This window comes from Rhinolophus sinicus, chromosome 9 (assembly GCF_057876585.1).
Source record: "Rhinolophus sinicus isolate RSI-liver-muscle chromosome 9, RSI-T2T, whole genome shotgun sequence".
Taxonomy (NCBI): Eukaryota; Metazoa; Chordata; class Mammalia; order Chiroptera; family Rhinolophidae; genus Rhinolophus; species Rhinolophus sinicus.
In genome coordinates, this window is record NC_142509.1 from 16,497,649 (window position 1) to 16,518,916 (window position 21,268).

The window sequence follows — 21,268 nt, forward strand, 5'->3', positions numbered from 1 at the left end:
CTCAGAGGAGATGAAACGAGAGCAGGATGGTTCCCCCACACCTTCAAATATCCCAAGCATATGGCCCCTGAGGACCAGCAAGTTGTAATTGCCCCTGGTGCTGAGGCCCTATGTTGGCCCACACCATCCACAGCAGCTGTCTTTGTACACCTTCATGTACCTAGTCTGTGGAGGCAGCCCCGCTAGGCCACCCTGCTCAGCCTTCCCCTCTCCCTCCTCAGGGCCCGGGCCTAGCCTTTCATTCTTAGGGATCTGATCACGGGAAGAAGGGAACTTCCAGGGGCAGCCTGCACAGACCCTGCCATGGAGCTTGGAGCCCCCTGGTGGCAAGGGTTGGCAGTGCCTCTGCGCTGGAGCCAAGGCCGGACTTTCTGGACACGCCTCCCTTTCTGCCCCCTGGATCCCTCCCTCCTAACTCCCTAGGCAGAGTTAGCTGTTTACTGACATGGTGCTGTGTGCGAGTGAAAGAGAAGGCCTCTGGGCCTCTGGGGCGGGGCCCAGGAAGGTGCCAGGAGAGGGGGCTGGAGAAGTAAGAGTGTGGCCCTGTGTGTGCGGTGCCCTAGAGGAGTGGGATAGGCCAGCCCTGGGGGCAGGCAGCCGGGCAGGGAAGGGTGCTCAGAAAGAGTTTGACTCTGAAAGATGGAGGGGATCCCCTGGGCTCCCGAGTCCCACCCTGCATGGCAGGCCAACCATGGGTGTGGGACTGCTGGGGGGGTGGGAAGGCTGGCCCGTTCAGAGAGGGTTGGAGGCAGCGAGACGGGGGTCAGGCTGTGCTTGCCCCCACCCTGCCCTTGGATGCGTAGAACCCAGTGCAGTGGGAGCCTTCCAAGTGACACTGGTCCTGGCACAGCTCCCATATCCTGTCTGCTGGAGCCCTGAGTAGCGCCTTGGGGACTGACACCTCTGGGACTGACCCTCGGCAGCAACAGGGACCTGCTGTTCAGTGCCTGCTGTTTGTGACTTAAAAACAGAAAACACTGACAAAAAGCATTAAAAACAAAACCAAAATAAGATTGTATTGGTAAACACATAAATTTTTGTAAGAAAATTTAAAAATTAAAAAAGCAACAAAGGAACTTCATGGCTCAGATCTCTCACAAGCTGCTTGCTCCTCCATTTGTCAGGTCGGGAGTGGGGGGAGGTGGCCTCAGCTGTCTGTCTGCTGTGTCCAGCGGGGGCTCAACTCCCAGGCCCCATGGTTGTTTCCCCACACACATCCTCCCAGGCTCGCTGCGACCCTCTGTCTACACGCAAAAAGGAATAGGCTTGCTCCTGGGTAGTTAACTGGGCTCGGAGCCCCAGGGTAGTGTCCTGGTCAGAGGCTTCTCTGGGCACGGTGGGCTCATCCAGGACAGGGTGATCCCTGGGGATCCTGTGAAGTGGCCAGAGATCCAGGCACTTGGGGCTGGAGGGACAGGGTCAGGGCTGGGGGCAGCTATGGATTTAATAGACATAAATTCCACACCATCACTTGCCAGCTGCACAGCCTGAAGTGGCACCTGGTCTGAGCCCACTCTTTCATAAACAAGGCTGGGTAGGACTGGGGAAGATGCTTCCACTCAGTGCCACATGGGCTGGGCACCTGGTGTTGCTGCAGGGCCGAGTTCCCCTTACCCCACACCTGCTTGGTCAGAGATGGGTGTGAAGTGTGGCCAACTGCCCTGTTCTGGTTTCCTAGGTGAGACAGCCTCCAGGTGGGGGCGCAGCCCAGTCCGCAGGTACCCCTGTGGGGCTGCAGCTTGGGTCCTCAGCCTGGCCACAGCAGGAGCAGTGCTCGGACTACGAGCCACATGGACTCGTGGTCAGCATTAGCCTCCATTCCAGGGGAGCAATGTGTGTTTGGTGCCTAAGTGGAAGGCACCAAGGGAAAGGAGCAGCGCAGTGGTTGAGAAGTACTCAGTCGATGTCTTCTATCTAAATATTTAAATCTTTAATTACTATTTTAGTGTCTTTTAATTATGATATTGGTTTATAAGATTATTAACAGTCAGCTGATTTTAGTGAAGTTACATTTATTCTTAAAAAGGAGATGAAAGAACCCAGAGGGTTTAAAAGTGTGTGTTGGTGGTGGTCAGGGCCATCACTGAGGCACTGCTGCCACCTGGTGACAGCAAACCTCAAGGACAGACTGTGCGCACAGCTCAGCAGTTTCCAGATATTCCCAACTTCCACCACCTGCCCTGATTGCCTTTTTTTTAGATAACAGGTTGGTGCAAAAGTAACTGCGGTTTTTGCAGTTATTTTTAACCTTTTAAACCGCAGTTACTTTTGCACCAACCTAATACTTTCTGGATTTATTGCAGTGATTCTGCACCGTGAGCCAGTTGCCCTTGAGGTGGATTAGTGTGTGATAGCTTGGAGCCACGTGTAGAGGGGCCAGTGTAGGTGGGCCTTGGCCTTGCAGGTCTCAAGTGTGCTGCATTGAAGACAGACCCCTGAATTGCAGAAGTGGGGCTGGCAGAAGAAGCATATCCCTCATGCCCTTCATAACCAGGTTTGGTGAGAGACCCAGAGCAGGTCAAGGCTGTGCCGGGCTGCCTGCGCCTAGGTAGACGGCCTTCTCCAGGCCATCCACCACCTCTGAGTACTCCAGATAGGAGGAGAAGTGTGTGCACTCAAAGCGGCTGCTCCCGCGCACGTGTGCCAGGAAATCAGGTGCTCCTGGGAAGATGACGTTGTCGGCCAGCAACACCGTCCCCTTCCGTAACAGGCCACACTCCTGCAGGGGACAGACGGTTGGAAAGGGTAAGGGTCAGCGGTGCCCAGCGAGCCTGCTCCAAACCAGCAGGACAGGTGTGCCTGGCGAGGCAGAGGCTCCATACGCCGGCCTCGCCCCAGGGTTAGCCCCACTCCAGCTCCTGGGGTCACAGAGTTTTCCCCACAGCCCTTCATCACCTCCCCAGCAGCGACTGCTACAGGAAAGGGCTGTGCTGAGAGGCTTACCTCTACAACGTCAGCTCTGTGAGGAAGGATCTTTTCCTGCTCTGTTCACTCTTGCATCCTAGGCCTCTAGAACAGTGTGTGGTACAAAGGTACTCACTAGATGCTAGCTGGATGATTGAGTGGAGATGACGGGGCCAGGATTTGGGCTACAGTGCTAAAGCCAGTGGTTCCCTGATCACTCGGTGCCAAGAAAACATTACTTCTCCAGGTGAGAGAAATGCCTGGTGCGCAGTATGTGGGCTACTGGGGGTGGTCACTGGAGATGGGATCTGGTTTGACCAGGATGATCCTACAGGGCTGGGGGCAGACCTCACCCACAAGCCTAACCTTCGGGTTCACTTTGGATACCCCCAAGCCCTGGCATTTTACACGCCAATCTCCATCAGCACCTGAGTCCTGGCAGCCAGCTGGCATTCCCGGGCCTGGGTTCTGCAGAAGAAAGGAGGAGCAGCTGGCGGGACACAGCCAAGGTCCTCCAGTGTTCACAGTCTCTCTAAACTGAAGGTGGAGCTGCTTAGATTACATGCAACACTAGAATGAGTAACCTTAAGAGGAAATGTTGCCTTGTCTCCTAGATTTAATTTTGGAGGCGTAGAACTTTTTTTTTTTTAACATAATCTTAACAGTTAATAAAAAATAAGCAATCTCAAACATGGAAAACAAAGTCCAACCAGTGACCCAGGTGTGTCTGAAATTGCCGGCAGGACCACAGGCGTGAGGCATCTCCAAGTAACTAAGAATTGTGGGGCCATAACCACACCTCCAGGCATGTGCCCGAGGACAGTCTTACAGGGGTCTCAGCCCGTTAGGTGGTGGCTGTGGTCACCTCTAGCCTGTGGGCTGTGGGGGGAGCTGAGGGCGTTTCAGCAAGAGCTGTGGAAAACAGCTTTGAGGTCAGCGAGGCTGGGATGACCTCTGAGCCAGAATTTGAACAGAAAGTACCACTATGAATCATGGAGCCTTTTCTCTTAAAACCAGAAAAGGAAAAGAACTTGCTAGCAATATTGTCTAAAAAGACCCAGAACAGAGAGCAGCCCGGGAGGTGTCGCTGGCCTGGCCCCAGAAGGGCCGCTCAGGTGTGGGGCAGGAAGGACGTGTACAAAGTGAATCGGGAACAGGGGCTCCGGGGTTGCAGGGCTGGCTGAAGGAGTAGGGGCACGCTGACAACAGATGGGACTATCAGTGGAATGAAAGACACCAGACACTAAAAACCATCGAGTTAAGCATGAAAGGAGGAAAGCTTTGGTCTCCTTTGGAGAGTTGCGAGGGCCCAGCCATCCTTAGGAAGCTGGTGGTAAGGGGGAAGAAGGTGGCACCTGCGCTGCCTTTCCCCAGACACCATGTGCCTCCTGACAGAGGACACAGACCCCCCTGGAGACTTCTGGCCAGAAGCTCATCGCCTCTGAGCAAGCCTGTTGTGCTAACAGCCACGGGGAGGAAACGGTATTCAGAGGCCCAGGCAGCCAAGTCTGAGGTGGTTTGAAGCTACGTCCACCGTTGTTTGACTTTCAGGTTGTTGGCTGGGCTTAGTGACTCGCTTCTAACAAAGAGAAGGCTGATGTAACAGTGTGTGGCTTCAGAGACTCAGTCATACACAGCACCTGTCCCCCCTGTTGCTCCTTCTGTCTCTGTCTCTTACTCACTGGCTCTGTGGGAAGCCAGCTGCCATGTTGAGAGGACACTCAAGCAGCCCTGTGGAAACACCTGTGTGACAAGGGACCGAGACCTCTTCAAGGGGCCGTCCGACTGAATTTCCCCCTGCCTCTGCCAGCCCCTTTCCCGACTGGCGAGGTGCAGCTGTGGTGCCGCAGAGCCAGGCTGGCCCTGACCCAGCACAAGCCGGGGGCCTGCAGAGCCATGGCTGCAGGGCCGCAGAATGCGGGCTTAAAAAGTACAGCCATTCCCATTCAGGACGTCTCTTCTTTTGAGGTAATTACCAGTTTTGAACAAGGAGCACAGAGAAAACTGTTTCCTAGTTATTACACGGCAATCTTTTCTGCTTTTCTGTAAAGGCAGGCCCCTGCAATTATCATACACACCAAAGCTACTGAAATCCTCCCACTCCATGACACAGGCCCAGCTGCACTGGCCGCCTGGTCTCTGCCCTCAATACCTGATTTCCAGGTTCATGCCCCTCTGCCTGGTGGGCCTCTCCGGCCTGGGCGTACTCCCCACAGCTGCCCCACTCCTGGCCCACGGGTCTCCTTGTCATTCCTCTACTGACCGCCTGTATAGGCCAACACAGGTGACCGGTCCAGCTTCTAGTCCCTTGATCCCCTCCCTCTCCACTCCCAGTGCCTGGTGCCTCCCTAAGGTTCCAGGCATCTGCGCCACCCTCCCCACAACCATCTCTCGGCACTCTCCATGCACCTAACGGGGATCTTCCCTGAAGACAGGTCTAACCTCACCTTCACCTGCTGAGAGCCCTCGTGACCCCACCCATGTGGCATTCGAGGCCCTCCAGACATAGCCCTGTCCACTGCCCCCAGTCTGCCCGCTCCTGGAATATGCTGTGCCTTCACACCCACCAGGCCAGTGCTGGTTCCTTCCTGCTGTGTCCAGATGCCTGGGCCTCCACTTGCACAGGAACCACTGGGTTTGAGGTGCTGCCTGGCTTCCAGCCATGGCTTTGGTGGCCATGCTCCCCATGCTCATGGTCCCTCTGCACCGGGCAGAGTGTCTGACCTGTGGAGGAGCTGAGGTGGGTGAGCACAGGATGAACAACGTGGGACAGCCCCAGGCTGGTCCTCTGGCAGGGAGGCTGGAGTGGACCGAGCATCTGAAGCCCAACCTGAGGCCAAGGAGCTGCTAGTGTCCGCCTGACTACCCACCGGGAGGGAAAGGCAGTGGGTGTCAATATTAAGCTCCACATGTAAGCTCACTAAGCGCTCAGCTCCACCCTCCTGGGGACCAGGCAGCCCCACTGGTCACCACTTGGTGCTGGCTAAGCAGCTGGCACTGAGGGCTGGGACAGCCTGGGGGTGGGGGTGCAGGGGGTTGCACGACAAGTAGCCTCAGGAGGAAGAAACAGTAGATGGCAATTTCCCAGCACCAGCCGTCCAGGTGTGAGAGCTGGAACGGCTGCCAGGCTGCTTCCCTTCTGCCTTCTTTGCCCCTTGCCTCTAAGATCAGACCATCTGGCCATGGGCTCACCCCACCCTGCTACCCCAGGAACAGGCTGCCCAGAACTCCCTTCCTCTGGTCTGCATCCTGCCCTGCATCCTCCAGTCCTCTGTGCTTGCTGACTTCAGGCAGGCCAGCACGAGCTACCTGTGGTTCCCAGGGCCGCCCTTGGCAGGGTTTGGCCAGGACACCTAGCTCTTCAGAGAGGCTGAGGCCTGCCAACGGGGCAGCCCTTGCACCTGCGGCCAGCCCATCCCAGGCAGGCAGTCGGCGAAGCTCACCTCCAGGAGGAGTGTGTCTGGCAGGTACCGTTCCTTCCAGTGGTCAAGGAAGACCATGTCCAGCGTATCTACATCATATTTCTTCTTCAGCTGGGGGATGATGTCCTGGGACGCCCCAATGATAACGGTTACCTGGAACAGTGCTCCATCAGTGCCTGTGCCCATGGGGGTCAAAGAAACCATCCTGCCCGGACACCCGACAGTTTCTTTGGGGTTCTGGGGAGACAAATCCCCACTCTGCCTCCCTTTGGGGGCAGCCTCGGGAATTTCCTGCGCTGTGGAATGGGGCAGTGAGACCGCCCTCACGAGCTGCTGGGGTTCTGTAAAACCTGGTCCAGGAGGTGCTATGGGCCTGGCTGCAACAGGAAAAATACAGCCTTGAACCATGCGGGGCATGCCCCAGGCTCTCCCCTGCTCACCCACCTGCACTGGACCCCTGGGGCCTGTGTCCACATCTGTCACCGGGGAAGGTGCTGTACCTTGTCCTGCAGGCCTGCAAAGTCCAGCATCTGCTGGGTGATGGCGGCATAGTCAGGGTTGACCTCGATAGTGAGCAGGCGGGCACCGGGTGGCAGCAGGCGGGCCATCCGCACGGCCGAGTAGCCGCAGTACGCCCCCAGCTCCAGCAGCACAGAGGGGCACTCCTCCCGAACCACTATGTCCACAATCTTGCCTGGGGTGGGTGGAGGAGGAGGTGAGCGCAGGCAGAGGGAAGAGACCTGTTCCTCCTGATTGAGCAACAACCCCTCCTAATGCCGGTTCCCAGCCCTACCCCGAGGTCCCGGTCCCACTGCTCATACCCCCTGAGCTCCCATAGTCCCTCAGGCCCCTGTGTCTTTGCACACGCTGGTCTCTCTCTCTCTTTTCCATGGTTCCTGACTGACTCCAACTTGTCCTAACCCAGAGCTGCCTTCTGCAGACGCCTCACCCCTCCTTGCCAATGGGCTACACTCGGGGTCTGCCTAGCACCCTCGAGCTGGACACTTTGCAGGACTCTAAAGGGGCTGGACAGTGGATGTCACGACTGTCTCCCCCACACCCAACTCCAAGGGGTGCAGACCAGCACATGCCTGTGCCCCATGCTGGACTCCAAAGGTTAGGAGGTGGCTGGGGGAAGGGCCTAGTACTGGGCCGGGCAGAGTCCAAGGAGCTCTGTGCACCCTCATACGCAGCAGTAACACCCAGGAACCTATTCCCCACTGGCCCCCGACTCTGCAGGATGGTGAGTACAGGGCCGATATGGAGCCCCTGCTGTCTCCTCTGAATAATGTTGCTGAGTTGGTCTGTGGCAAGCGGGGGACCCTCAACAGTGGCCTCCTGGGTGGTTTATCAAATGTCCCTCCCTCCCTACAGGGACAGTGAAGTGGGTGTCAGGGTCTCTGCACAGCCTTTGCCACTGGTTGGGAGTGAGAAGTTGGGCTGGTGGCTTGGGCCCCCAGGGCTCCAGACGAACCCCTACCCCAACACCAAAAATCTGGGTGAGAACAAGCCCCTTCTGCAGGGACTGTGCTGCCTGGCTGGGATCCCCGTTCCTGCGTTCACCACCTGCCGGCCAGGCCACCCACCTTTCTTGTCGCCCACATTCATGGCCCACTCCTTCTGCGAGCAGTAGGCGTCGATGGTCTCCAGCACGCTCTGTGGGTCCCCCGCCGCTGCGTGCTGCCGCACGTGACGCAGGATGCGCTGCTCCTTGTTGTCCCCCATGAGCAGGTTGTAGATGGGCACCAGGATCAACTCATTCCAGCCAACAAAAATCCAGCCGCGGTGAATCCAGCCACGGTGTTGCAGGAAGAGCAGTAGGGCCAGCAGCACCAGGCCTGATGAGAAGGCTGCCAACAGCAGGGATGACCCCTCTAGCATCTGCAATAGGGTGAGGAGGAGGGGAGAACGGGGAGGGCAGGGAGCCGCGGGAGGGCAGCTGGCTTCAGTGCTTTGTGGGCCAGGCAGCCCTCAGCCAGCTGGGGAGCTCAGGGCCCCTTGGGTTAGTGCAGACCTGCTCTCCTGGCTCACCCATCCTCTCCTCACTTTGGGGGTACTACCATTGTCCCCCTTATGCTGATAGGGGCCCAAGGACAAAGAGGTCAAACCAGTGCCTTAGTGCCAGGGGAGCAGAGGCCCAGCACACCTGCAAACAGCTTCCAGCTAGGGCTGCACCCTCAGTCACACAGAGCAGGTGTGTATCTGACTGCCTGGTGGCCTGCTGGTCATAGCCCCCTTCTCTGGGCACCTTCCCAGACGCCTGGGATCAGCTGCTGCCCTGGCCAAGGGAGGCACAGCTGGCCTGAAGCAAGCACACACAGCGCAGGGGAGGCTTTGCCCCATGTGCGGCCCCTGTAGGCTCCCACTTGGGATAGTCTGAGATTCTCATGTGGTCCGTTAAGTGAATTTCCAAATAAGGACACAGGCAGTCCCCAGGCCAGGCACACTCAAGCACTCTCCTTGGGCACAGCCACACATGGCGAATCTGTCCCTTGACAAGGAAGGCCCGCCCTGCTGCCTGCACCACAGTGTGAGAGACGTGCCAGCTATGTATCAGCCACTACAGGTGCGGCACGAGCACCCCCGGCACGCCACCCTTCAGGCAGGGAGCATGGGACCCAGTCACGTGGAGCTGGGCCTGGGGCCCCCAGAGACAGGGCAAGGCTGAGTCCGCATAGAGCACGGTTCAAAATGTTCAGGGCACATGCTCAGATTTTGGACCAGAGACCTTAACATGTTAAAGGATGAAAGCAAGAGGAATGTGGAAACTTCTACCAGGGCCACGGTCACTCATGGGGCATTCACAAGAAAGGATCTTAGAACTCTAGTGGCCACATAGAAAGAACCCTGCTCTCCACGAAGCTCCCATGTGGAAAATCACACCCAGAAGAGCAGGTAGGCCGAGGGTCTCGGAGGGGGGACACCTTCAGGATAGCTCAGGGCTCCGAACCCCAACACCCTGGCCTATGAGGAAGAGTGGGCTTGGTGGATAGAGCAGAGAATGAACAGGAAAGCCGAGACCCCTCTCCTCCCGGCCGGGGAGTGTCGACACCCAGATCTCTAGATTCTCTCAGGCCAAGTGGCCTATTTACACAAGGCCCAGTGGATACATGCTGATCAGGGCCAAGTCGGCACACCCAGTGGGCCTAATCCTCGGCTCACACCCCTGCTCCCAGCACCACCCTGAGCTTCAGGGCAGCTTTCCCAGCCAGTGCCTGCCCTCCACACTCGCACTCCTCTGAGCTCAGCAGCAAGGCAGACAGAACTGGTGCAGAGTTCTTTTGCCTTGAGATAATTATCAGTAGAAAATGTAACCTGAAAATGACCAGCATCCAGATATCCAGGCTGCCCCTGAGGCCAGCCTTGCCCTTCACCTTTCCCTCCTCGGAGGAGCAAGCACAAAAGGCCTCAGAGAGGCGGCAACAGCCCGGGACAGTGGGGACAGTCTTGTCGGCACTGCCCGGGTTATGAGGGCACATGCAACTGTGCCTTATGAAAAGCAGGAGAAATTAATGAAGCACTTTGCTCAAGCCCTTTTTCTCAGGAAAGCAATAATCAACTTACAATTGACATATAAGACCAAGGGCGAGTTACAAACAGCATATATGAATCAATGAAAAAAAGAAAAGGCAAGAGGAAAGTGGGCCAAGGCGGCAAATACACCGCTTACAGAAAGCCAGAAAACGAGCAGGCATGGGAAGCCAAGTGCAGGACTTGGTGCCAGTGTGAATGCCCGTGTGGGGCGGACCCTGGGCCCCACCAGCCTGATGGACTGTGAGTTGGGCCATGTTTCTGCCAGAGCTGCTGGGGACCCGCTGGGAAAGGCCCTCAGAGGGCAGGACAGCAATGCAGGTAAGGGGAGCACACGGGGCAGGGCACACGGGGAGAGGGCATGGTACATAAGGGCAGAGCGTCTCTCAACTAGTGAACAGATGGCAGGAAACGGGGGGAGAAGCTGTTCTATCTGAAGTGTCCAGAACTTTCCACTGTGCTCCTGTCTGCTTGCTTAGTATTTCCTTACACAGCTGTGTTGCTTTATTTATCGTTACTATTATTACTAGTAGTGTGTTTGGGTGGTGAGATAAGGGGCCATTTTGTTTTATTCTATGTTATTAAAATTTTTTAGTAAATGTTAGGACTAAACACCTAAATTAAGAAGGAATATTCCATTTAAATAGTGAATTACTTGGTGGACCCTGGGGTCATGAACTATAGATTTCAATCCCCACAGTACTCGAATTATGTAAGAATCTGGCTTTTAAAGCTCTATCTCCAGGTCTGTTTGTTCATAACTTTGCAGGCACCGTGTCCCTCAGGGCTGACAGAAGGGCGCAGGGAGGGGCCCCACCCGTAGAGCAGCTGGGACTGGGCCCAGGTGAAAGGCAGCCAGCAGCTCCCGCCTTTCCTGTCAGGAGGGGGTGGCATGCCTAACAGTCAGGAGAGCTCCAAATAGGGCAGAAGCGGCCCCTTGGCACAGGGACTGTGATGCTTCCCCATTGCCCACCATGTCCACGTCCCACTCACCCTTCCAGGGCCTTCCTGGGCCAGGGGCATGGGGCTCAGGGAGACACTCAAGGTCATACCCCATGCAGTGCCTGCAGGAACAGGCTTCATGCCCCCCTTATCTGATCCCAGCAACCCCAGAGGAGAGTTCTGGGATTCTCCTTGAGTATGAGGGACTGGTTGCCTCTGGCCACGAACTGAGTGCTGGTCACTGGCCACACGGCCTCCAGGGGTCCCCTCCCTTCTAAAACAACCCTGCTGGACAGCCCTGACTACAGGGCCTCCCTGTTCCCAAAGCCCCCTTGCTCTGCATTGCTCAGCTGTGTTGGGAGAGGCCAAACCCACCTGGCCATGGGGGGAGAACATGTCTAGGTCTGCTCAGAGCTTTGTAGAATAAAAGCATGAGCAAGTGAGTGGAGGGCAGCAGTGCCTAAAAACTGAGTCATGCTGTTAAAATCCCATAGACACGGCAGAGGAAGCCATTCAGAGCTTGCAGATGTTCTCACCTGGGATTTGCCCTACGAGTCCTTTGTGGGGAAATTAAACATGGGGAGCTCCTCTTGTTTTGGGTCCTGGGACCTGAGTACCTGCTGCTCAGCCCTTGGAAAGAGCTAAGAGTGATGTCACCCAGTATCCCCCAGAAACAGCCTCGGGTCCCTACGATCCCACTGCCCTGCTTTGGCTCTGAGCCCTGGGTGGAGGTGAAGAGTCCTGGTTACCTTACAGATATGCAAAGAGAAAGGGCGATGCTGGGGCTTGGCTTCAAAATGACAATGGGGGCGGGTGACAGGAGGACAAAGAAAACTCGGCCACAGGCCAGGAGGTGAGAGCATGGAAGCCATGGAACAGCCTTGGATCCTCTCTGCTTTTGTATATGTTCGAAACATGCCATAACAAAAGTGTTTAAGTGAATTGCCAAGCACACTTTTCAAATGTGGTTTCTTGACCACAGTGAGGGGAGGAGGCAAAGCTTTGGTGCAGTGCCCTATGTCTCCGTTCCCCACGGCTCTCGGCCTCAGGGCAAAGGGCAGAACCAGAGGACGCTGTGTAAGGAATTCTAGGTTTGGCTGAGGAGGCGGGGCCTTTATGAAGCCTGCACAGATGGCACATGTGACAGTGTCATGAGAGCATGAAAGAAATTGAGGAAGACACAAATGGAAAGACATCCCATGTTCATGGACTGGAAGACTTGATATTGTTAAGCTGTCTAATATCCAGAGTGATCTACAGCTTCAATGCAATCCCTATCAAAATTCCAAGGGCATTTTTTACAGAAATAGAAAAATCCATCCTAAAAGTCATGTGGAATCTCATTGGACCTAAAATGGCCAAAACTATTTTGAAAAAGAACAAAGTTAGAGGACCTCACCCTTCCTGACTTCAAAACTATGAAGCTATAGTGATGCAGACAGCATAAGGTAGACACAAAGACCAACAGAACAGAATTGCAAGGCCAGAAATACACCTTCATGTCTATGATCAAATGATTTTTGTCACAAGGGTGCTGATGTAAGGGTGAAATTCAAGGAATCGATAATGCAGTTAGATTTAGCTAGTTTGCAGTTTGAAACATCCTGATATTCATTTGTTTTCTCTGTGTTTCTCCTCCCACTGATTAACTGAAGAACTCGGTTTGTTCCCTTTTTCAAGGCCACCCATACCTTGTTAACTAACAAACATCCTAACCTGAAAAGAGCAGCTTCTTTAATCCTCAGCCCCCCCACCCACCCCCATCTGACGTTGGATCACAACTCCCGAGCAGTTCACAGATGGCTCAGGACAGTGAGGCAGACCAGAGGCATCAGAAGACCACAGGAGAGGACTCCTCAAGTGTTAGCCCTGAGGCCTGCTTTCCTTTGTTCTTTCCCATTTACCTGCCTATAAAATCTCTTAATCATTTTGGTTAGGGAAGGAGGTGTTTTTAGACAGGAGTCTGCCATCTTTCTTAGCTGCCGGCATCTATAATAAAGGACGCTTTTCTCCTCACCAACCCTTGTCACTCTAGTGTTTTAGACTCTTCCAGCGGCAAGCAACACCGAACCTGAGTTCAGTAACACTGGGACCACTCAGTAGGAAAGAACAGTCTCTTCAACAAATGATTGGAGGACAACTAGGCTTCCACCAGCAAAAGAATGAAATTGTATTCTAAACTCACATCATATACAAAAAAAAAACAACACCAAAAAACAAAAAGAAAAAAAACCCCTCAAAATGGGCCAAAGACTTTAAGAGCTAAAACTATAAAACTCTTAGAAGAAAATATAGGAGTAAGTCTTCATGACCCTGAATTTGACAATGGATTCTTATATATGACACCAAAAGCACAGGCAACAAAAGAAAAATAAACTGAACTTCATTAAAAAAAAACAAAACTTTTGTGCATCAAAGTTTGTATATGTCAAGAAAGCCAAAGGATAACCCACAAAATGGGAGAAAATGTTGGCAAATTATTTATCTGGTGAGAGTTTAGTATTCTGAATATATAAAGAACTCTTGTAATGCAACAACAAAAAGACAAACACCCCAATTAGAAAATGGGCAAAGGACTTGAATAGATATTTCTCCAAGGAAGACATATAAATAACCAATAAGCACATAAAAAGTGCTCAGCATCATTTGTTATTATACAAATGCAAATCAAAATCACAATGAGATACCACTTCATACCCATTCGGATGGATATTAAAGAAAAAAAAAGAAAAGGAAAATAACAAGTTTTGGTGAAGATGTGGATAAATTGGAACCCTTTACAGCAATGTAAAATAGTGCAGTTGCTATGGAAAACAGTTTGATGGTTCCTCAAAAAGTTAAACATAGAATTACCACATGATTCAGCAATTGTACTCCTAGATGTATACCCAAAATAATTGAAAGTGGGAACTTGAACTTGTACACCTATGTTTATAGCAGAATTATTCACAATAGCCAAAACATGGAAACGACCCAAGTGTTCATCACCAGATGGATGGATAACAAAATGTGGTCTATCGATCCAATGGAATATTTAGTTATTAAAATGAATGAAGCACTGATATAGCTACTACATTCTTAAGCTACTATAGGGTTGAACTTTGAACACATTCTGCTAAGTGAAGTAAGACAGACACAAAAGGATAAATATTGTATGATACTACTTACATGAAATATCTAGAACAGGCAAATCCAAAGAGACAGAATGTAGAATAGAAGTTACCAGGAGCTGGAGGTAAAGGGGAATTACTGCTGAATGGGTACAGTTTGTTTGGGATGATGAAAAAATTCTGGAAATAGTGGCAATGGTTACACAACAATGCCACTGAATTGTACACTCAGAAATAGTTAAAATGGTACATTTTAAATTATGTATATTTTACTACAATAAAAAGAAAACATAGTGGAAAGCAACCAACACAAGCCACCCTGCTTCTGGCCTTCCCTGTTCCAAAAAGGGAAGGGGACATGCCATTCCCTATAAGGAAGCAGGATCCAGAACAGCCCAGCTTCCCTCTCCCTGGGGGACCCAGGCACTCAGGAGAGCTTTTCTGCTGGCCTGCTGCCTGCCCGCTGAGCCTGACTGCAAAGACCCGCACAGGCATCTAGAGGGATGCCTGTTTCCTGAGGTGCACACTCACCTCCCTTCCTGGAGGCAGGGGAAGGGACCTTCTTCCTATCACAGCAGAATCTGTCCACCCCGCTTGCTTCCTTCTAACAACAGGCCCATGGTGTGTGCGTCCAGCGTCCATTTCCTCATAGACAGCACACAGACCTGGGCCAAAGACAGTCCCTCCTTCCCAGCGTCCATTTCCTCATAGACAGCACAAAGACAGGCCCTCTTTCCCAAAACCACAATAACACCCCCAAAAAACCTTTCTTCTATAAACTCATTCTTAAGTACTCTCCCTGCAACCCTAAAACCATGACCTCCTCTGATCACCATGAATCCACCCTGAGACCCAAAGGAGGCAATCAAGACAGTTGGCAGCTGGGCCAAGACCCCTGGCACCCTCAGGCCATGGTGGGGGGCAGGCAGATGGGCCACTGACACCCAGAGCCATCAACCTCTGGACTGGACTTTTATTTAGCTCTGTGATCCTTTGTGACAAAGGTGCTTTGCCACATCCTGCCTGGTGCACAGTTAAACTTCACCAAGGCCCAGCCCCCCAACATCTGCATGTTGGGGCCTCCACTCACCCCTCAAGTCTGCCCCTTCTTGCCCGCAGGCTCCTGGATCTCTGGAGCTGGGGAAAGGTGAGGGGGGACTTTGTGCTTCATAGCCAGATCGTTTATCACTTTTGGCCAGTATTCACTATTCACATTTAACACATCCTAGATGACGCTCATCTTTCCTTCAAGGAAATGGAAATGTTTTTCACAAATATATTGCAAGTAAGCATCAGTGGATGAGTTACTGAGACTCTTAAAAATTCTATAAAAAGATGAACTAACTATGATCTAGTTCCTAGGCTCATTGTAAAAATCCAAAAAAGGTCACTAGAAATACCTTTGGACCCTTTGCAAAGATGTCAGCATGCTGTTCTGCCTTGGTTGCCAGACACCGCCTCGGTCTCTGACCCCACTGGCTTGGGAAGCCTGGGGGAGGGGCAGGATGGCACTTGTGTGTGTGGCTGCGGGAATGACAGAAGAAAAGGGAGGCCTCAGAGCACAAGGAATATTCTGGGGATGAAAGCCGACAGGCTGGCCAGCCAGGATCCTTGTGGGGAGGACAGAAGGATGGGATGGATGGGTCAGGAAACACTGCCAGGGTGAGTGTCTAGGGATGAATGGTTGGCATCTGCCCCTGCAGGCCAGAGCCCAAGAGCCTGCTCTGCCCAGGAACTGGGAACATTCTGGTAGCTCTTGGGCACTGGGAACAAAACCCCAGCACCTGTCTGCTTCCAGTCCTGCCCCTGTATGTGGGCTGAAGGTGACCTCGTATCACTCCTATGCTAGAGGGTCGCACCCATAGAAACTTGTCTTATCTCTAGTTGCTACTCCTCGGGGCATCTCATGGTGATTCTGACTCCTGATCCAGTGCTCTGGACACACATTTGTTGAAGCACGTTGAGGACAGCTTGTGATTCTGTGATTCTGAGTATACACTCTAAAGCTCAGTGAGAGGCCAGGTTTCCTCTGGAAGGTACCTCCAGGGCTAAAAGTCCTTCCTAGCTCCTGGGGATGCCTCTTTGTCTCTCCAGTCGATCCTGATCCTTCCATGGGAGCTTCTCATCTACTGAACCCCCTTCTTGCACGATGGCTGCCAGCCACTCCTGGCAGCACACGGTAGCCCACGGCAGCACACAGCAGCCCACACCCGCTCACTCTGCCTGCCAGCTGCTCCTGGCAGCACACGGTAGCCCACAGCAGCTCACCCGCAGCCCAGCTCCAGGAAGAGCTGTTGTTCACAATCTTAGCTGTAGAGGGCGCAGCTCACTGGCCCATGTGGGAATCGCACTGGCGACCTCGGTTAGGAGCAAGGCGCTCCAACCACGTGAGCGACTGGTCCGGCCCACGACTGCTTTTATTCTAATGTATAAAATAAGCTGCAAAACTACCATTCTCTGGAACATTTTCTCAATCCGTTGAGATTTTGCTTCCTGGCAATTGTGGTCAGTTTGGCTCAAATAAACTCATAAAAATTCTCTACAGCTTTGGATGTCTCTTATGTCCACAAGAACAGTGAGTAAGGAACTCCAGACCTCTAGTGGAGACATTCATGGGCTCATGAAACTGCTAACTGAGATCAAACAGAACAAAAAATAACTACATGGGACCGAGTACTGATAAAGGATGATTATAATTTTTTATGGCTTTTGTCTGAAGTGTTGTTGTATTTCTATTTTATTTTTATTTATTTATTTACTTTTTATCACCCTAAATCCAACAACCATCTGACACTGCACAACGCTATCAAAATATTATTGACTCTATTCCCCCTGCTGTACATTACATCCCCGTGACGTACTTGTTTTATACCTGGAAATTTGAGCCTTATTCCCCTTTACCTCCCCCACCCCACTTTTTAATTTTTTTAATTACAGTTGACATTCAATATTATTTTACATTAATTTCAGGAGTACAGCATAGTGGTTAGGCATTTGTACAATTTAAGAAATGATCCCCCTGACTAGTCTACTTCTCAGCTGGCACTATACATAGTTATTACCATATTATTGACTATATTCCCTGTGCTTTACTCTACATCCACGTGATTTGGAACTATCAGTTTGTACTTTTTAATCCCTTCACCTTTTATAGCCTGCCCCCCAAACCCCACCTTCCCATCACCCCCAAAAATCTAGTACCCATCTGGCACCATACATACTTATTACAATATTATTGACTATATTCCTTATGCTATAACCTACATCTCCATCATTACTGTGTAACAATGACTTTCTGAAGTATTGTATTTTTAATGTTCTATTTTGTGGATATAAAAAAAGTTTCCCTTTTCTCTTAATCTATCTGTGACTCATAACAACAATCTAGCAGATTACACTTTTGTAAACAAAATTGAAGCATTTATCCTTTCTCCCTGCCTGATCCCTACCCAAATCGAAAACTATTATTGAGTATTCTTATTTTCATGGCAATATAGTAGTTATTTGCATAGGTTCAATAAGAGTCTGTCCTCCCTACGATAAGACATAATTAAAAACATTGGTTATAATACCGAAGAATGTCATGTTTGAAAATGATGCATAAAAGCAGATAGGAAGTTTTAAGAAACTACAGTCGACTTGATGAAGCCAGTGCTTACAAAGCCCTCTTGAGAAACTGGCCTGGTACCTGGTTACAGGGTTCCCAGCCTTCCAGTGAGCAAGGAAGGTCACCGTCTGGCAGGCCCAGGAACCACAGGGTATTTTGGAGACCTTGAGAATTCACCCAGATCTCTAGGTGAAATCTGATGGTAAGTTCTTGGCTTGGCTTCCTAGCCTTGAGAGGCTTTTAAAAGTCCAATCTGAAATTCCTATAAAAAGTTGCACAAAGACAACTTAAAAAGGCCTATATGGTCAATTCCCATTCTTGCTGCATTTATATGAATAAATGAAGCCAAATTTAATGAGACCAGAATCATTTTAAACAAGAATAATTACTTTGAACATTTTTTATCAAAAAAGGAATTGAGTTAGAGAGAAATTTTATGTTTCAATGGAGAAAAACAACACAACCTTGTGGGTTATCAGATTCCAGTCCTGTTCACTGTCTTTGAGGTTTTATCATCTACCTGTGAATTGGACTGGATCCTGCCATCTTACACATTTTGTTAGCCCTTACCAACTGATTTGTAGTTTCCTTCAATATCTGACTCCACCTCTCCCAACTGATATTTCTACTTTCTGCCCTCCCTCCTGACTTGGCATCAGTGAGAATTAAAATCTGACTGCCCAGCCTTACTGGGACTCAGGTTGTGTTGCAGCTGCCCTTTTTCCTCCAAGATCTGATAAAGCCCCACATGCTGAAGTCAGACAACTGGATATAAACTTCAAAGAACTCATCACCACAACAAATCATGTACGGGCAACTTCTGTGCCTGCAGCTGCTGCTCATGGGCCACTCAGAACGTCCACTGGAACTCCCACATCTTCCATGCTCTGCTCCAGGTAATAACCTTGACTGTGACACTGACGTCTATGCCATCACCACAAACATTCAAACTCCAAACCGGGAAATCCATCCTCACTCCACCATCTAGAGACCTAACTCTTTTCAACTGTCCACTTTCAGGACTCAAAAACTGGGTTTTATAGTCAGCTCCATTAACCTTTGCTTTTCTTTCTGTTTCCATAGAAATTGTTCCTTATTAAATGCCTGATAGCTTGCACCATGCAGCAACTATCCTCTACTACCAAGTCCCAACAGATGGGTTCAGCTGGTCCTTAATGAACAAAAGATGATCAAACAGAAAATGGACTTTAATTTTTCTTTCCATCAATAGGGGGGACCTGACAAAGACTCTCTCCTTAACTAAACCCTAGCTGGGCTCCTCTGAGCCCTCTTCTCAACTCGGACTCAATCTTGGCCTATAAAGACTTGAACAAATATTAACATAGTTTCTAACAGCTCAAGGCTGCATCCCTAGGATGACCCCAGCCCCTTAAGGTGCGTGCCTGAGAAAACTCAAGGCTGCCAAAAGATGTGACTGTTCCAGCCAACACCTGAGGACACACCTCATCTTGCAAAAGATGTGACTGTTCCAGCCAACACCTGAGGACCTAACCTGGGGGTGGGGGGGAGGACTAACTTCTGTAAGTGCCAGTTAGCATACCCAAGTGGGTATCGCATGGATCAACACCCTATTCGCTTTTTGCATTATAATTTTACACTTCTCTAACTTTCTCAAGCACCTCCCGCTACCACTCCTCCTCCCTCACTCATTTCCCGTTAAAACATTTAATTGCCTCCGAGCAAATTAAGCAAAACGGAGCTCAGCTCTTTCCCTTATTATCAGTAGTTACTGAATAATTCTGTCCCCAGTGCTTTAGCTAGTATCTGGCTGTACTTATCTGTGACACTGCTCTCCTCACCGGCCTTGCAGTGCCCCCTCAGAGCCCCTCTAGGAGTTGGGAAACAGATGTTCAGTCTCAGTCAAAGGACACAAAAGTCCCTGGTAGGGCGGGGAGAAGGGGAAACCCAAAGAGCTGATCTGTCAGCAGTTCAGGCCTGGGCTGCCTTCCCCTCTCTCTACATTCTGGAGGGCAGGATGGGGCCACACCACCCAGACCCAGTCCTGAGGGGTCTAGGGTTCGGGTCATCCCCTCCCTGGTAGGGCAGCCATTCACCTGAAGGGACAGGCCTAGGGGGTACCCCCAAGACCCCCAAGAGGGAACCTGTTGGGAATATCACTGAGCCCCTCTGGGTCTGGGCCCCCACAATTCTCCCAGTCTCAAAGGTCTAATCCCAGCTCAAAGACCAAATGTGACCCTCTCGTGGTGAGTCAGGTACTGATTCTGCAACCCGGTCACCAGGTCAAAGCCCTCCCCCAGAGCCAGGCCCCATCCTAGGAGTATGGATCCCATGGTAAGTGGGCTGCCCCACCCCTGTATGGACCCCTATCCCTAAAAAGGATCTCGCCACACCAGCACAAAGTTCCCACTCCTCCGATCCAGACTGGTAGCCCTCCTCAACTCCTGTCCCGAGACCCTCAAACAAGGTCGTAGCCCTTCATCCCGGTCCGAATTCCTGACCCCTCCATCCGAATCCCTCACTCCAGGTCCAGAGACTCCTACCCAAGGTCGGAATCCCCTCGCCCAAGTCAGAGCCCTTCCCGGGTCGGATCCCTTCCCGGGTCGAGCCCCGCAGTCCGCGCGCGCACTCACCCTGCCCTGACGGAAACCCCGGGGTCGGTGCAGGCAGCGCGGCAGGCAGCGCGGCGGGCAGCCCGGCCGCCGAAGCCCCGCGGCGGTGGCGGCGGTGGCGGCGATGGCGGCGATGGCTGGGAGGGCGGCCGCGCTGCGAAGATCCGCAGGGCGCTTCCGGTGGCGGACGCGAGTCGCAGCCTGCGGAGTGCGGGGCGCGGCCCAGGACGCAGCAGGTAGGGCGGGGCCCGGCTGGGGGTGTCTGGAAGGGGTGTCCACATGGCGGTGTCCCTCTGTGCAGCAGTCTCTCTCGGCTGGGACTGGAATCCTCTAGCTTCCAGCAACCCTCAATCCCCTTTCCCGATGGAGAAAGCTGGGGGACCGTGCGGAAGTCCCGCTGGGTAGAGTGACCGCTGCTTGCTCCCAGCCATCCGCAGCCCAGTGTTAACTATAGTCCTGATGGTTCACGTCCTGAGGTTACTAGAGGCCATCCCGTGCACACCCCGCCGGCCCAACCTGGCCACCTCCCCCACAAGGCAGTAAGTGCTCAATACATACACATGTAGGGAGTCAATGAGGGGACGCTTGGGAACAGATGGACCCTAAGCACCCACTGCCTGCAGGTTCTCTGCAAGTGCCCTGGGGGAGGGGAGGGTGCGTGACTCATCCACCTGGAGCCACTAAGGGATACTGACCAAACCAGGACAGTAATCACATAACAACCAGTGCCGGGATGCCACCAGGGTCCAGAGCAGGGACTGGTCCCTCAGGAGGCTTGGAGTCCAACCCTGCAGGACAGCCTCCCCCAGAGCTGGCCATAGTGCCACCACATCTACATGGCGGTGTGGCCAGTCCCACACATGATGATGTGCTTCCCACCCGAAGTGCCTGTGTAATGACTGACCTCCTGACCCTGCTCCGGGACGATTCCCCATAGGGAGTGAGTGTTGAGGGGCCTGAGCAAGGAAGGGGTGAGGGCTCCTTCACAGAAATGGCAGCTGTGGGAAGAAGAGTAGCCGGGTCGTTGGCCAAAATGGACTGGAGAATGAAGGCTGACCACATGTGGAAATGGGCAAACCTATGTACTGCTGGGTGTGGGTGCAGAACACAAAGGCCAGACAGACCTTTCCAGGCTAGCCCTGCATCCGTGCCTGGCTTAGG

At 52.3% G+C, this 21,268-nt stretch overlaps 3 protein-coding genes across 13 annotated transcripts in view; 2 read left to right on the forward strand and 1 right to left on the reverse strand.

Moving 5' to 3' along the window:
• The window catches only part of ARVCF (ARVCF delta catenin family member), a 58,468-nt gene extending 57,392 nt beyond the window's left edge, over positions 1 to 1,076 (forward strand). For all 9 annotated transcript variants that reach the window (XM_088800874.1, XM_019755874.3, XM_088800872.1 and 6 more), the window contains one exon: positions 222 to 1,076. Coding sequence is in view for 3 of the 9 variants with exons in the window: in XM_088800872.1 (XP_088656998.1) it covers positions 222 to 248 (27 nt within the window). In the remaining 6 variants the exon portion in view is untranslated. The remainder of the gene's footprint in view (positions 1 to 221) is intronic.
• COMT (catechol-O-methyltransferase) lies at positions 991 to 20,262 on the reverse strand. 2 transcript variants are annotated; one of them, XM_074321840.2, is made up of 5 exons: positions 20,129 to 20,262; positions 7,913 to 8,176; positions 6,827 to 7,020; positions 6,348 to 6,479; positions 991 to 2,719 (listed from the first exon to the last, which is right to left on the reverse strand). In XM_074321840.2, the coding sequence occupies exons 2-5, from the start codon at positions 8,049 to 8,051 to the stop codon at positions 2,519 to 2,521; spliced, it is 666 nt and encodes a 221-aa protein (XP_074177941.1). In that variant the 5' UTR covers positions 8,052 to 8,176; positions 20,129 to 20,262; the 3' UTR covers positions 991 to 2,518. The 2 variants fall into 2 exon arrangements, with proteins under 2 accessions (XP_074177941.1, XP_019611447.3); XM_019755888.3 differs by having other exon boundaries at positions 7,913 to 8,207.
• TXNRD2 (thioredoxin reductase 2) overlaps positions 20,211 to 21,268 on the forward strand; it is a 48,471-nt gene continuing 47,413 nt past the window's right edge. For both annotated transcript variants that reach the window (XM_019755885.3, XM_074321837.2), the window contains exon 1: positions 20,211 to 20,343. In XM_019755885.3, coding sequence (XP_019611444.3) covers positions 20,232 to 20,343 — 112 coding nt within the window. In that variant the 5' untranslated portion in view covers positions 20,211 to 20,231. The remainder of the gene's footprint in view (positions 20,344 to 21,268) is intronic.

Bases quoted from the DNA above. Each gene is read 5' to 3' on its own strand.
- COMT (XM_019755888.3), bottom strand. From the start codon at position 8,207: ATGCTAGAGGGGTCATCCCTGCTGTTGGCAGCCTTCTCATCAGGCCTG. The intron at 7,021-7,912 runs GTGGGTGGCCTG...CACCCACCCCAG, and splicing joins GAATGTGGGCGACAAGAAAG to GCAAGATTGTGGACATAGTG. The intron at 2,720-6,347 runs GTGAGCTTCGCC...TGTCCCCTGCAG, and splicing joins CAGACACACTCCTCCTGGAG to GAGTGTGGCCTGTTACGGAA.